Source organism: Pelobates fuscus, chromosome 5 (assembly GCF_036172605.1).
Source record: "Pelobates fuscus isolate aPelFus1 chromosome 5, aPelFus1.pri, whole genome shotgun sequence".
Lineage (NCBI taxonomy): Eukaryota > Metazoa > Chordata > Amphibia > Anura > Pelobatidae > Pelobates > Pelobates fuscus.
The window spans coordinates 225,386,351-225,400,015 of NC_086321.1; the positions used below are offsets into that span (position 1 = coordinate 225,386,351).

Genomic DNA, 13,665 nt, shown 5'->3' on the forward strand with positions numbered 1-13,665 from the left:
CAGCATGGGTCTCGCCTGGTGCAGCGGGCCCCATCCTCCGAGGGACTAGAACTGCGGGAGCAAGCCTCACCTCGGCTCGGCAGCCCGGTTACATCGAGGGTCGCAGGTAAGTAGTTGCCGGGATTTCCCCTTAAAAGTGCGTTTTGTGGGCTATTTGTGGCCCTATGTGCAGGAGCTGAGCTGTCCTGCGACCGCTCAGCTCGGCGGCCCGGCCCCGCCCCCCTTGAAGAGAATCTTAACCCCTTGAGGACGGATGAAATTGTACACGGAATTTGACTACATGTCTGTTCAACTATTCACCAATCCTCTGCCATTTAGGAGTTAAATCCCTTTGTTTATGAACCCTAGTCACACCTCCCTGCATGTGACTTGCACAGCCTTCCATAAACACTTCCTGTAAAGAGGGCCCTTTTTAGGCTTTCTTTATTGCAAGTTCTGTTTAATTAAGATTTTCTTATCCCCTGCTATGTTAATAGCCTTCGAGACCCTGCAATAGCCTCCTGTATGTGATTAAAGTTCAATTTAGAGATTGAGATACAATTATTTAAGGTAAATTACATCTGTTTGAAAGTGAAACCAGTTTTTTTTTTCATGCAGGCTCTGTCAATCATAGCCAGGGTAGGTGTGGCTAGGGCTGCATAAACAGAAACAAAGTGATTTAACTCCTAAATGACAGTGAATTGAGCAGTGAAATTGCAGGGGAATGATCTATACGCTAAATCTGCTTTATTTAGCTAAAGTAATTTAGGTGACTATAGTGTTCCTTTAAGTGCACCCACATTGAATATATATCATTTTGCTCAGGAGAAACATGGCTTTCATTTCACATGAAATATTTATATATGAAACATAATTTAATATGAATAAAATAAAAAAAAGGGTGGGCGAAATTAAGAAATGTTGCTATTTTCTTAGTTCTGCTAGGTGTTTTAACTGTGAATGTCATAACACTGTTAGCTTTTACTGCAATAAAACACACATATACTGGTTTTATGGGGTTTTGGAAAGTTACAGGGTCCAATATAGGGATTTCTTTTTTTGTTTTTACACATTGAAATTTGCCAGGTTGAGTATGTTGCCTTTAAAACCATATGATGGCTCTGGATTGAAAATTAACCCTATCATGGCATACCATTTGCAAAAGTAGGAGTATGTACAGTATTTTTTAGTAGCCACTTAGTCACAAACCCTGGCCAAGGTTAGCATTCATATTTGTTTTTAAAAATTTTCATGGGAAAAAAACTCCCTTTCACAGATTATATCATCAGCATTATACAGTTTACTGCTCTAAAACACTAATTTCTGTTCAGCAAAACCTCCTGAGTACAAAAGTACCCCCATGTACAGGTTTTATGGTGTTTTGGAAAGTTACAGGGTCAATATATTGCTTGCCCATTTCTGTTTGCCAGATTGGTTTGCAGGCCTATGTTGCTTTGAGACCTTATGGCAGCCTAGGATTGAAAATGACCCCCATCATGGCATACCATTTGCCAAAGTAGATAACCCAGGGTATTCAAAATATAGGGCGTACAAATTAAATTCTCTGGACTTTCTGCCTAGGTTGACAGGCAGGTCCCTCAAATTGTAATTAATAAAATTACTTGGTGAGCATGTAAGTCCCCAGGACGGCAAGACGTGCAATGCCGCCCGACTGTGCTTAGGACTGCCTCTTTAAGGACGGCATAGCACACACCATCCTTAAGGGGTTAAAAAGTGGGACACATAAATTTAGGTTTTGTTCTGGTTTAGAAGCAGAATAATTGCTTATATCCTTAAGGAAACACTTTACTACCAAAGTAAAAAATCAATACTCCAAATAAAAAAATCACAAACATGTCTTGTTAGAATTCATTATTTGTTTTGATGTATCTGTTGCACAGTGCTGCTGAATATGTTGGCACTATGTGCACTGATGAGCCACACAATTGAAACCACTGACAGGTGAAGTGGATAACAGTTATTATATCGGTTTAATGGCACCTGTCAAGGAGTGGATATATTATGGCTTGACGGCTGAGTCAAAGCATCTCCAAAACGATAAGTCTTGTGGGGGGTTCCCGTTATGCAGTGGTTGGTATCAACCAAAACTGGTGCAAGGAAGGATAACTTCTGTTTTGGTCCTATCACACAGAAGAGCTACTGTAGCTCAAATTTCTGAAAAAGTTAATGCTGCCCATGAAAGAAAGGTGCCAGAACAGATGTATCATAGTTTGCTACATATGAGGCTGCCTTTGATGAACTCTGTCAACCTCTAAAAGCGCCTTCAATAGGAATTGGACCATGCAGCAATGGAAGATGGTTGACTAGTCAGATGAATCGTTTTCTTTTCGATCAGGAGGATGGCAGGGGTGCATGTATCTCATTGGGGAAGAGATGGTAGCAGGATGCACTGTGGGAAGAAGGCATGCCGGTAGAGGCAGTGATATACTCTGGTCAGTGTTCTGCTGGGAAACCTTGGGTCCTGGCATTCCTGTGGATGTTACTTTGACACGTACCACCTACCTAGAGATTGTTGCAAACCACATACACCCCTTCATGGCAGTGACCTCTTTCAGCAGGATAATGCACCCTGCAAGAATTGTTCAGGAATGGTTTGAGGAAAATGACAAGATGTAACTAAGCAGGCATAGAAACTCAGTAGCTTGCCCTTCAGTTAGTCTCCACTCAGGTCTTAAAAATGTTGTTGCTCTCTTGTGCTATTACAGAGAGCACCTGTACCATTTGAATAGCAGACTTATCCCACTCATAAGGGGAGTTCATTTCCAAAATGTTGGCAAGTTCCCTCTAGACAAGAGATTTGGACAATCGTTTCTGCCTTCTTTGGGCCTCATGAGAGAGTTGAAGCTGATGCCCCCCTATGCAGAGTGAGCACAGGTCTCCCTCTGGGTAGAGCCCTGGTAAATGCAGTGCAACAATAACAGAATGTGAAAATGAACAAAAGTTCAGAGAGACCTTAATAACTTTGATTAGTCTATGCTCAGGTGTCAAAACTAAAGGGCAGTCCAGATCCGAAATGCTGACAAGTTAGTATACCAAAGGAAGTGAGATAAATTGAGGAAAGGAAACAAAATTGCTTTATCTAGGTCAAGTTGCTGACTTGGAAAAAAGTTAAATTGGAGAATTTTTTACCTACATTTTGCAATTCCCTTTACCACAATTCATTTTGTACGGGGTTATTTCCTAAAGTGTGTATTGTCATTTCAGATTTAAAATTCAAGGGCAAAATAGCCAAACTGTAAATAATCTCCGAGTCGGCTATGCTTTCAGTTTGGTGAATTTGAAATTCACTTTAAATTTATTTTATCACCAATGACGTGCATGCCTCTTCCATAGAGGGCATCTCAATTTAGTGCCCCTCCAGTGTGGACCATACACAGAGTCATGGTGAAGAGCTCGTGCATGGGAAAAATGCCAATGTCTGGTTGAGGCATGACTTGGAGATGGTGTTGTGTATGTGGTTTGTTGTTTTGCATATGTGGGAGTAGGGTGCCTGTGGTGTTGTGTATTTAGGCTGCTTGTAGTATTGTATGTTTGTTTTGACGCTTGTTGTGTTGCATGTCAATGGGGAAGCTGCTTAAGATATGGTGTTGCATGTTTGTAATATTGCAGACGGTGGTATATGAGGTATAAGAGCTGTACTGTAGATGGGGGTAGGGGCTTTGTGTGGTAGGATAGGGACTATATCGTGAGAGGATAGAGCTGTAGTGTATGGGGTTTTAAGAGCTTTGGTGTAGAGAAGGACAGTGACAAGTTTATAGCAGGACTGGGGCTGTAGTGTAGCAAGATGGAGTATTAGTGTAGGAAGTAGGGGTTGTAGTGTAATTGGTAGGGGTTGTGGTGTAAATTGTAGCTTACCTTGCGCTAAGGGAGTTCCTATTGGTCCAGTGGGCTCAGTGTCTGGCCTACATCCCCAGTTGGTGCACACCATGTGCACAGTGTGCAGCAACTATCTCAGGCCCGTGCTGGGTTAAGAATCAGAGCATTTCTGTGGTAACCTGCAGCAACGCTAGGAGCCTCTACAGGGAGCAATGCATTAAATCTCCCAAGGCTCCATGGTGGCACACACATGTCCAGAATACTGGCATCAGAGAGAGTCTGTCTTTAATGCTGGCAGGGCTCCACATCAGGCCTGGGCCTGGTGGCGGCTACCCCTCTATGGTCCCCCTCCTCAGCTACGCCTCTGAGAGTCTGTTGTCTGATTGACAGTCAGGGGAGTGTAGTAAGGTTAATTTATAAAAGTGTACATTTTCATTGAAATTTGTAAAATGAAAAAAAAAAATACAAAATCAGACACTCTCTTCACACAGAAAAACACTTCAGCAAATGCTCTAGGTGTTTGGAGTATTCCTTTAAAAGGTTAACATTGCCTTGACTTGGCATCCAAGGTTATTTTGGTTTTTGTTTACCAAGAAAAGTACATTTATAAACCATTTGATACATTGTATTATACACAAAACATAATGTGGTATTTTTGTAGTATAGCCATCACTAGTTTTATGTTGAACACGCTTGGCAGCTCATACATTATTTCTTTTATCTTAACATTGTTGTAACACATGAAAATTTACATTGATTCATATGTGACACTGGGTAATTTTCTTCTGCTGTGTCTCTTCTATACAGATCTGGATTGTCAGCTCTAAAGGACATATAATCTGCATCATACATAAACACTAATTCCACTTAGCATGCTCCTATTAGCAGTGCCAAACAGGAAACCGCTCGTATACAGCTTTACTAACAGATAATTTACAAGTAAGACGATAATAATATAATGGAATGCAAAGAGTATAGAATATATTCAAACCTTTTATCTGAGAGTAGAGCACGGGAAGAGAGCTGGTAACACTCAGAGAAAATAAACAAAAGAAAGATCACACTTGGTAGGGAAAACATTAATATGTCTTGCAGCCCTTGGAGCATAGGTTAGCCCAAATAATTATTATTGGGCATTGGAGTGGTAGGTATAATTCCAAGGTAATTATAGGTTTTACATTGGAGGGTTGAAGGGACAAGACCACTGCACCCAGGCCACTTCATTGAGATAAAGTGGTATGGATGACTTTAGTGTCTTTGTCAGATCCCTTTAAATCATGGTATGTTATTAGTTAATTAAACAAGGCAGGTAAAGCAGATGTAGTGAAGTAGGATGTTGTATATAATATTATTATTAATATAAAGTGCCAACAAATTCTGCAGCGCTGTACAATAGATGGACTAACTGACAAGTATTTGTAACAAGATGAGTTGGAAGTAGAGAAACAGAGGGTGTTGAGGTGCTGCTCAATCAAGCTTACATCCTAGAGGGCGTGGGGTAAAATTACACAAAAGGTAAGGGTAGGATGTAGTCCATGTATGGTAAAACGTAGGTTAATAGAATAGTTTACAATGAATGAAGAGTTAGTTTATTGGATGACTAAGTTACAGTAGAGGAACCAGGGCGGGTACCAAGGTGTGGGGAGGGAAAGCTATTAACAGTTTAATTTCTTTCCCAAAGAAGTGAGTTTTTCATGATATTTTGAAGGAACTGAGACTGGGTGATAGTCTGTCACACAGGGGAAGGTGTAGCGCCCAAGGTGTCATTGAAGTATATGTAGTAAAAACTAGGGAACAATACAACAATAATGGTGAAGTATGTAACAGTCCCAATAAAGATAGGCACACTCACACTTTTTAGCAGCTAAGATGGAACTCCAAAATTTAAATTTTCTGAATAAAACTAATAACAGATATGCACTCACATGTTCTGGAGCCTGGAAAGCAGCTCTGCAGGTGTAACGGACCGTTAAGCACACAAGGGGTTAAAATCCGTTTAGGCGATATTCCCCTTCCAGATAGACGAGCAGCTACTGCAATCACCAATCTCCCGAACAGGAAACACACGAATTCTCCAAGTCTCGAACTGGAAACACACAAAATCTCCAACTCCCGAACTGGAACCATACGAATGCTATAAACAGCCGAACAGGAAAAACCCTACAAACAGTTTACACTCCTGGCAGTCGAACTGTAACGGCATACAATCCAATTCCCCCCAAGAATGAGACAACACTTCGTTTGGAGGGTCAAGCAGGGATCTCCTTTACTGAGGCTACCTGCCTGGCTTTTATGCAGATCTTCCACCTGGTGGACACTCCCCTAGGGGACCAGATGGAAAACTGGGATACATAGTGGACATTGACCAATCACAAGCTTACACATTTAAATACTCACACAATGCATTGTAATCCCTCCTCTCTGTCCTGGAGTAATTGGGAAGTAATCCAATTATCTCCAAGGACAGAGGCAAAACTCCATTAGCCACATGTTAGTAAAAAGACCTAAAATTACAGAGTGCTACAATTCCTACATAAAACATATACATTCAACATATCCCCAGATAGCTTAGATCTGAGCGCACATTATTACAGAATGGCGCTCAGATCACATACATACAGTTCAATCGCCATGGAGTCAAAGTCTTTCACATAGTCTTTCGTTACACGAATGGGCTCAATGGCATAGCTATCTGGGGTAACACTGCTCACATAGGGAAAGTACAGAACGGACGGCGTTCGTATGAATTGAAGGAGAAGGGAGGTCGGCGGCTCAGCAGTGCTTGTGCAAATAAGTGTTCATTTTGAGTTCCATAGATTTGGAGCTGAACACCACTGGCTGTTCGGGAGTTCAAGATGGCCGCTGGCACGTATTCGGTTATACGAACAGCGGCCACACTTGGATATCGGTGGTAGTTGTGTTCTCTCTGATTATATAAATAGGGGTAAAACAAAACCAAAATGGTGTACATCATACAGAGTGAAAATATAGGTATAAGAGTTAAAATTACTGAAATTAATTAGAGTAATAAGGATTGCACTATCCAACATGTATAGGTTGATTTATCCCCACCAATGATATAGGTGATATATACTTTTGTTGATAAAAAGAAATATAAAATGTAAAAAGAATACAACAAAATAGCTATATAAAACAATTTCAAAATACACAACGTGTTTCGCCAATTGAAAGGCTTTATCCAAGTGTAGACTCAGATCATCGGCAGAATGTAGTGGCCTAGACGGGACATACTTTTGTATTAGTAAGGACAGGTAGGTAGGAGCAGCGTTATGTAGAGATTTGTAAGCAAGCACCAGATTTTTAAATTGAGCCCTAAATCTTACAGGAAGCCAATGTGAGGACTGACAGATGGGGGAGGCATGGGAGGTACGGATGGACAGTAAGATGAGCCTCAATGTCACATTCATTATAGACTGTAAAGGGGCCAACTGGGAATGGGTAAGACCACTAAGAAGTGAATTGCAGTAGTCAACACAAGAGATGATAACAGCTTAACCTCATTTGGCATGAGATAGAGGCTGATATGAGCTATGTTTTTGAGAACGAAGCAACAGGATTTTGCGAATCACTGGACATGAGGGGTGCCTGAGAAGTTGAAGTCAAAGAGAACGCCAAGGCAGCGAATTGATGTGGTAGATCTGTTGGTAGTGCCACTAATTTGGAGGGAGACAGACACGGGTGTAGCAACACTTGAGGGAGGAAACTGTTTTGGACAGGTTAAGTTTAAAAAAATGAGCAGCCATCCAGTTCAGACTGAAGCAGGTCAAACAAAGAATGTGATTCCAGGAAATCAGTCAATCTAGCAATATAGCAAATTGTACTATATATGGCAGTAGTTGAGTTCTGTTCAGGTCTAATGCAGGAAACTTTTAACTCAGGCTGTGGAAGATAGATAATAGGGTCAGATACGGCCGGTATAAAGCTATGGAATAGGGAGATGCATCTATGCACAGAAGAGGTGCGGGTTAGTCAAACAAAACAAACATAAACACAATAAAGGGTGTTGAGTGTATAAATCACTGTTATGGTTTTGACAGGAGGAGCCCAGGGAGCAGTGGAAAACCAAAAGCGAAGTACCAATAGGGATTAAGCAAACTCGTAGTCAAGGGAAGCTAAGGTCAGGGCAGGCAGCGTAGGTTGGGGAACGATTAAGAGGCAAACACAGGTCAGATCAGAATGTAACAGGAATCACAGATGTAGATGCACCAGGAAGCACAGTGTGAGCACTGATGAATGAGTTAGCTGTGATTATATAGGTGAGAGGTATCCAACTCTCCCATACTGTTGGTTCAGTGAACCGGCTCTTTAATTGTTGTGGGACACTCTGCCCCTTTAAGAGGTGGACCTCCTGGCGCACACGTGCCTAATTCTCCCCCTGCCTGCTTGTGTTAACTGCGGACCGTGGCTGGACTGGGATAGTCGCTGCACCTCTTTTACTTTGAAGACTGCTGGTCTCCCCTACCTACAGCTGAGCACTCCGGGGTCTCCGGCGTGCAGGGAGGAGAGACCGTGTCATACGATGTGAGACGCGGCGAGGGAGTTCCAGGTGAGTGAGAATGTGACAATCCCAGAGAAAAGTAATTAGAGTATGTATATAAGTGAATAAAACAATTAAGTAAGCAAGCCAAATATATAGAGTATGGCTGGTAAAACTAAATTTACGATGCAGGACAAGACAAAAGTAAAGAGAAGAATAAAAAAAATATGATTTATGCGCCCAGGTTGTATGAGGGTACAGGGTTACAATAACAATGTAGTGACTTTGTAAATAAATAAAATAAAAATAATCAAAGATGGGTAAAATATAATAGAATGATAATGTGCAGGTTAAAGTCTTGATATGGTATAAGACAGACCATGTATTTGATTTAAAGGGACACTGAAGTCACCAAAACAACTTTAGCTTAATTAAGCAGTTTGGGTACCTTTGAAATCTCTCTGCTCAATTCTCTTCCATTTAGAAATGAAATCACCTTTGTTTCCCTTTATGCAGCACTGGTCACACCTTTCCTGGCTGTGACTTGACACAGCCTGCATGAAAAAAATGGTTTCAGTTTCTGTCAGACAGTAAATCTTAATCATACACAGGAAGCAGGTGTAGGTTCTAGCAAGCTATTAACAGAGCAGAAGAGATTCTAAATTAAACAGACATTGCAATAAAGGAAGTGTAATTATTAGAAGACTTACAGGAAGTGTTTAGGAAGGCTGTGTACGTCACATGCAGGGAGGTATGACTAGGACTGCATAAACTCAATTCTCTGCCATTTAACTCTTGAATGGCAGCGAATTGAGCAGTGAGACTGCAGGGTATACACCAAAATGGCTTTACTAAGCTAAAGTTGTTTTGGTGACTATAGTGTCCCTTTAATACAGGTTATATTAAATCAGTAACTAAAGTCGTTTTAGAAGCAACCTTTATGCAGGTTGGGGGATAATGATAGATCTTGAAAAAATATAAGTAATTAGTCTGCCAGATTACCAGTAGTTTTCTGCAGATTATGAACCTTTTGTGGGTTGGGTTTTTAAAGGCTAAGCTTGCTCAGCAGGATTATATGGTATCTGTAGTTAAGCAGTCACAGGTAGTTTAATTCATAAAAACAAGCCACAGCTGTCAGAGAAACCACACAAAGCTACTCAGGATTTTTTACAATGTGTGAATGCTGTGCCAAGTGATATACTGTATTGTAATTGCTTGTTGTTGGTCTGGGCCCAACCAAGTGTGCCCCTCCCCCGTATGTAATTAGTGTGAATATAAGTGAAAATGCTTATATACTTTTAGGGTGTTAATGTGAATAAGCCAATGCGTATGTGTAATGTGCATAGTTGTCACTTAGTATGTTTGGCACATTATATGGATATGTTTACATAGTGTATACAAATGACACTGGTACACTGCAGTCTTCAAGTACTCTGCGATAGGAGAGGGTGTTGAAACTACTGTGCTTCATTTGTTGAGAGGGTGTTACTAATTTTTGCCTTGTGATTCTGAACTGGTGGCCAGGATTAGCCTTATCAATATTAGTAACTAATCAGGAGGGGTTATGACATTATGGCTGAGTAGCCATTCTAATCACATATACCTACCTTCAACAATGATTCCTCAATTCATGGTACGGTCTTATATACAATTAACGCATTACAATTTAAAGAGTTTGTCCCCAGATAGTGACAGTGCCACTTTAAGAATAAGAAAATCTCTCGTAAACTAGAGGTCAACTAATACATGAGACGTAAGTAAGGCCTTGTACTAGTGCTTTATTGATACGTGCGATGCTTTCACCCTTCTCAATCCTCTTTATCACTGCCATCTTCTTTTCTAAAGAAATAGATTTTCTGTAGTGCTTACCATCACTCAACTGTGTACACTTGGGAGTCATTGAAGACTCTTTCTATACAAATTTCGGGAGAATTTGCAGATGATTTTACTGATTGTGGTATCCTTTTATTCATATGTAAACACAGTTGACAGGCTGGAGTGGTACACATGCGCCATCTAGCTACAAAAAAACTAAACTACAAGCTAATGCTTTCATTGATTACTGTGACGGACCGACTGCACCCGACCGGGTACCTCCGTCAATCGCTGCTTCCTAGTACTGACGAGTACCATAACCACTGCAAACCCCACGAACCACCGCAGCTTGGTTGGGGTATTGCTGTCTCCTACCCACTCTGGACCTACGACAAGGCTCCAGGTTCCAGTGGGTGAACAACGTCTCTCGCTCCAGAGAGTCAAGCAGGAACAGCTCTTACAAGAGCTTAGTGATTATACTCAGGGGAGTATAGTGAATATAGCAATCCCCAGAGTGTAGTTCTCCAATCCCCCAAACATGAGCCGAAACTTCAGGAAGGTGCAAGATGATCTGAGAGTTTAATGGTACAGGTTGGATTTCTATACAATTTTTCAGGCCAGAGGAACACCCACTGGACCTGATGGGGCCCAGGACACAATTGTACAGACCAATAGAAACAATGTAACAATGCCAGACACTCCCACGTACAGCACACAATCCCTCCCCTCTGCCTGTGATACAGTTAAGGTAGATAATGTATTAACGTAATTATCCCCAAGCATAAAAAACACATATTTTACAAAAGTACCCCAAAACACGACATATCCCCATAAATCTTACACCCCCTGATAGCTCTGATCTGGGTGAACAACATATAAATAAATCACCCAGATCAGAGCAGGGGTTCAGGAATTTCCTGGAAGTCTTATTTTTGACCCACCGTGCAGTTCCAGAGAATTAGGGCTAACGATTGGTCTCTCTGTCTGGAGTACAAAAGTACATACTTTACATGAACAGAGCCTTTTACATTGCATTGGGCAACTATTTTGCAGGTCCTGAGGCAATAGGCTGGCCAGCAGGCCCCTCCAAGAAGCATTGACAAGGTTGAGCTTGGCAAACAGGCCCCTCCAAAAGCTAGTGACACGGCTACTTTCGTCACAATTACATCTACCCCTATCTTACTAATCATTTAATAAATTAACTTATCATATACAAAGATACAGTAAGTAAAACAACATTTAGAATTCTATACGAGATGGGACAATGTTTTTTTTTTTTTTGTTTGTTTAAGTTCTGCTGCATAGCATCTGCCCAGATTGTAAATATATAAGTTTGCAAGCCTATCAGAGGCCCAAACGTTGCACATTATTTTGGGGGTCAACGTATGTGCTGAATTGACTTATACGCCAGGATACATGCTACATTTAGTTGTAGTCAATACATTTTTACATGTCTCCGTAACTTAGTAAATGATTACAGCACTGGACTTCACAGAACAGGTCCTAATGGCAAATGCAGCCAGGAGGAAACACAATTTCCACCCTTTTTGCCACTGTGATGTAACACAGCAGTGGAGGACTAGACTTGCAGCTGTGACAGTTGTAATCTCTTTATAATTGTTCTATTACCTTTTTCACCTGATCATGAAGACTAGAAGCTACAAAATCAAGACAAATTAATTTGGAGAGTGAAATTAGACATTTTTTTATTGTAATGAAAGGGTGAAGGTTGCATTGTCAGCCAGTGGCACGTTACAGCATTTCCATTACTTTTAGCAATAATTAATTTTACTTTTATTATTTTTAAACTTGTTCTAATGGCAGTTTTTCTTTTGCAGAGAGCAGAATGCTGGTTCAGGATATGTCTGTCACCAGCAGAGGGCACATGGAGAGCACACCTGACTTGGTTGTGGATTCAGCTTTTTATAGCAATTTCTACCAGCCATCACTGTACCCATACTACAACAACTTATACAATTATTCTCCCTATCAAATGGCTATGGCTGCTGAACCAAGTGGCAGTGACCTAAGTGGAATAAGTGGACCACCAATGAAAAATGCACTTAGAAGTATTCCAGGAGCCTACGTCCCAAGTCAGTCAGGAAACCAGTGGCAGGTAATAAGAAAGTGTTTGTTGATATATTGAATCCTTGGTGAAAAAAGTTGCTTCATCCACCTTTGATCTGTGGTTAAGGACTTTTATCACTTTCAGGAAGTCTGTTATAACATAAGTGTGATACCTTCAAGATCCCAACTGCAACATGTTTCTGCATCATTTATTCCTTTCATGGTGGTTATGGTATGACATCAACATACTAATATAAAGTGCTACTTGATCAATCAGTTACCTGCTTGCACTCCCAGAATACATTGGGCACGCATGCACAAACCTGCGCAGAAATCTCAGACTCCAAGGCCTCTGGTAGAGTACCTGAGAATGAGGAATACATTCTCAAACTAAATAAATAATAAAGAAGTTTAAAAAAAAATAAAAAAAAATAATATATATTTATATATATATTTACCTCCAAGAAAGGGGTGAGTCACTGTCACCAGTCACCTCTTCCTCGCTGTCACCAGTCACCCCCTCCCTCACTCTGTCACCAGTTACCCCCTCCCTCATTCTGTCACTCCCTTCTTTACTGTGTCACCCCCTTACTGTGTTACCAGTCATCCCCTCCCTCACTCTGTCACCAGTCACCCCCTCCATCACTCTGTCACTCCGTCACCAGCGGCCCCCTCCCTCTCTGTGTGACCCTCTCCTTCACTGTGTCACCCTCTCACTCTGCCACCAGTCGCTTTTCCCTCCCACACTGCTACCAGGCTGCCTTCTCCCTCCCTTACTATGTCACCCCCTCACTCTGCCACCTGTCATCCCCTCACTCTGCCACCTGTCCCTCCCACGCTCTGTCACCTGTCACTACCTCCCACGCTGTCACCTGTCCCTTCCTCCCACACTCTACCACCTGTCACCCCCTCACTCTGCCATCCCTATCCCACCCCACACTGTGTCCTACCCATACTACATCCCTATCACCCCACACTATGTACCCTACACACACACACACACACTACATCCCTATCCCACCCCACACTGTGTCCTACCCATACTACATCCCTATCACCCCACATTATGCGCTTTACACACTCTACATAACCTACAAAAATACAAACTACATCCCTATCCCACACTATAGTGTGTTCCCTACATCCATATCCCGTGAGACACCATGTTCTATACACATACTGCATAACCTACACACTACATCTCTATCCTGCACCACATCATGTTCCCTACACACACTACATAACCTACACACTATATCTCTATACTGCACCACACCATGTTCCCTACACACACTACATAACATACACACTACATCCCTTTCTTACACCTCACTATATTTCATACACACACTACATAACCTACACAAATACATACTACATCCGTATCCCACCTCACATTATGTTACTTACACGCACTGCATAATCTACACACTACATACCGTATATACTCGAGTATAAGTCGACCCGAA

The 13,665-nt window shown here is 41.5% G+C and overlaps 1 protein-coding gene across 2 annotated transcripts in view; it reads left to right on the plus strand.

Annotated features, from left to right (window-relative positions):
- DMRT1 (doublesex and mab-3 related transcription factor 1) overlaps window positions 1-13,665 on the plus strand; it is a 136,758-nt gene that overhangs the window by 25,701 nt on the left and 97,392 nt on the right. For both annotated transcript variants that reach the window (XM_063457205.1, XM_063457206.1), the window contains one exon: window positions 11,968-12,245. In XM_063457205.1, coding sequence (XP_063313275.1) covers window positions 11,968-12,245 — 278 coding nt within the window. The remainder of the gene's footprint in view (window positions 1-11,967; window positions 12,246-13,665) is intronic.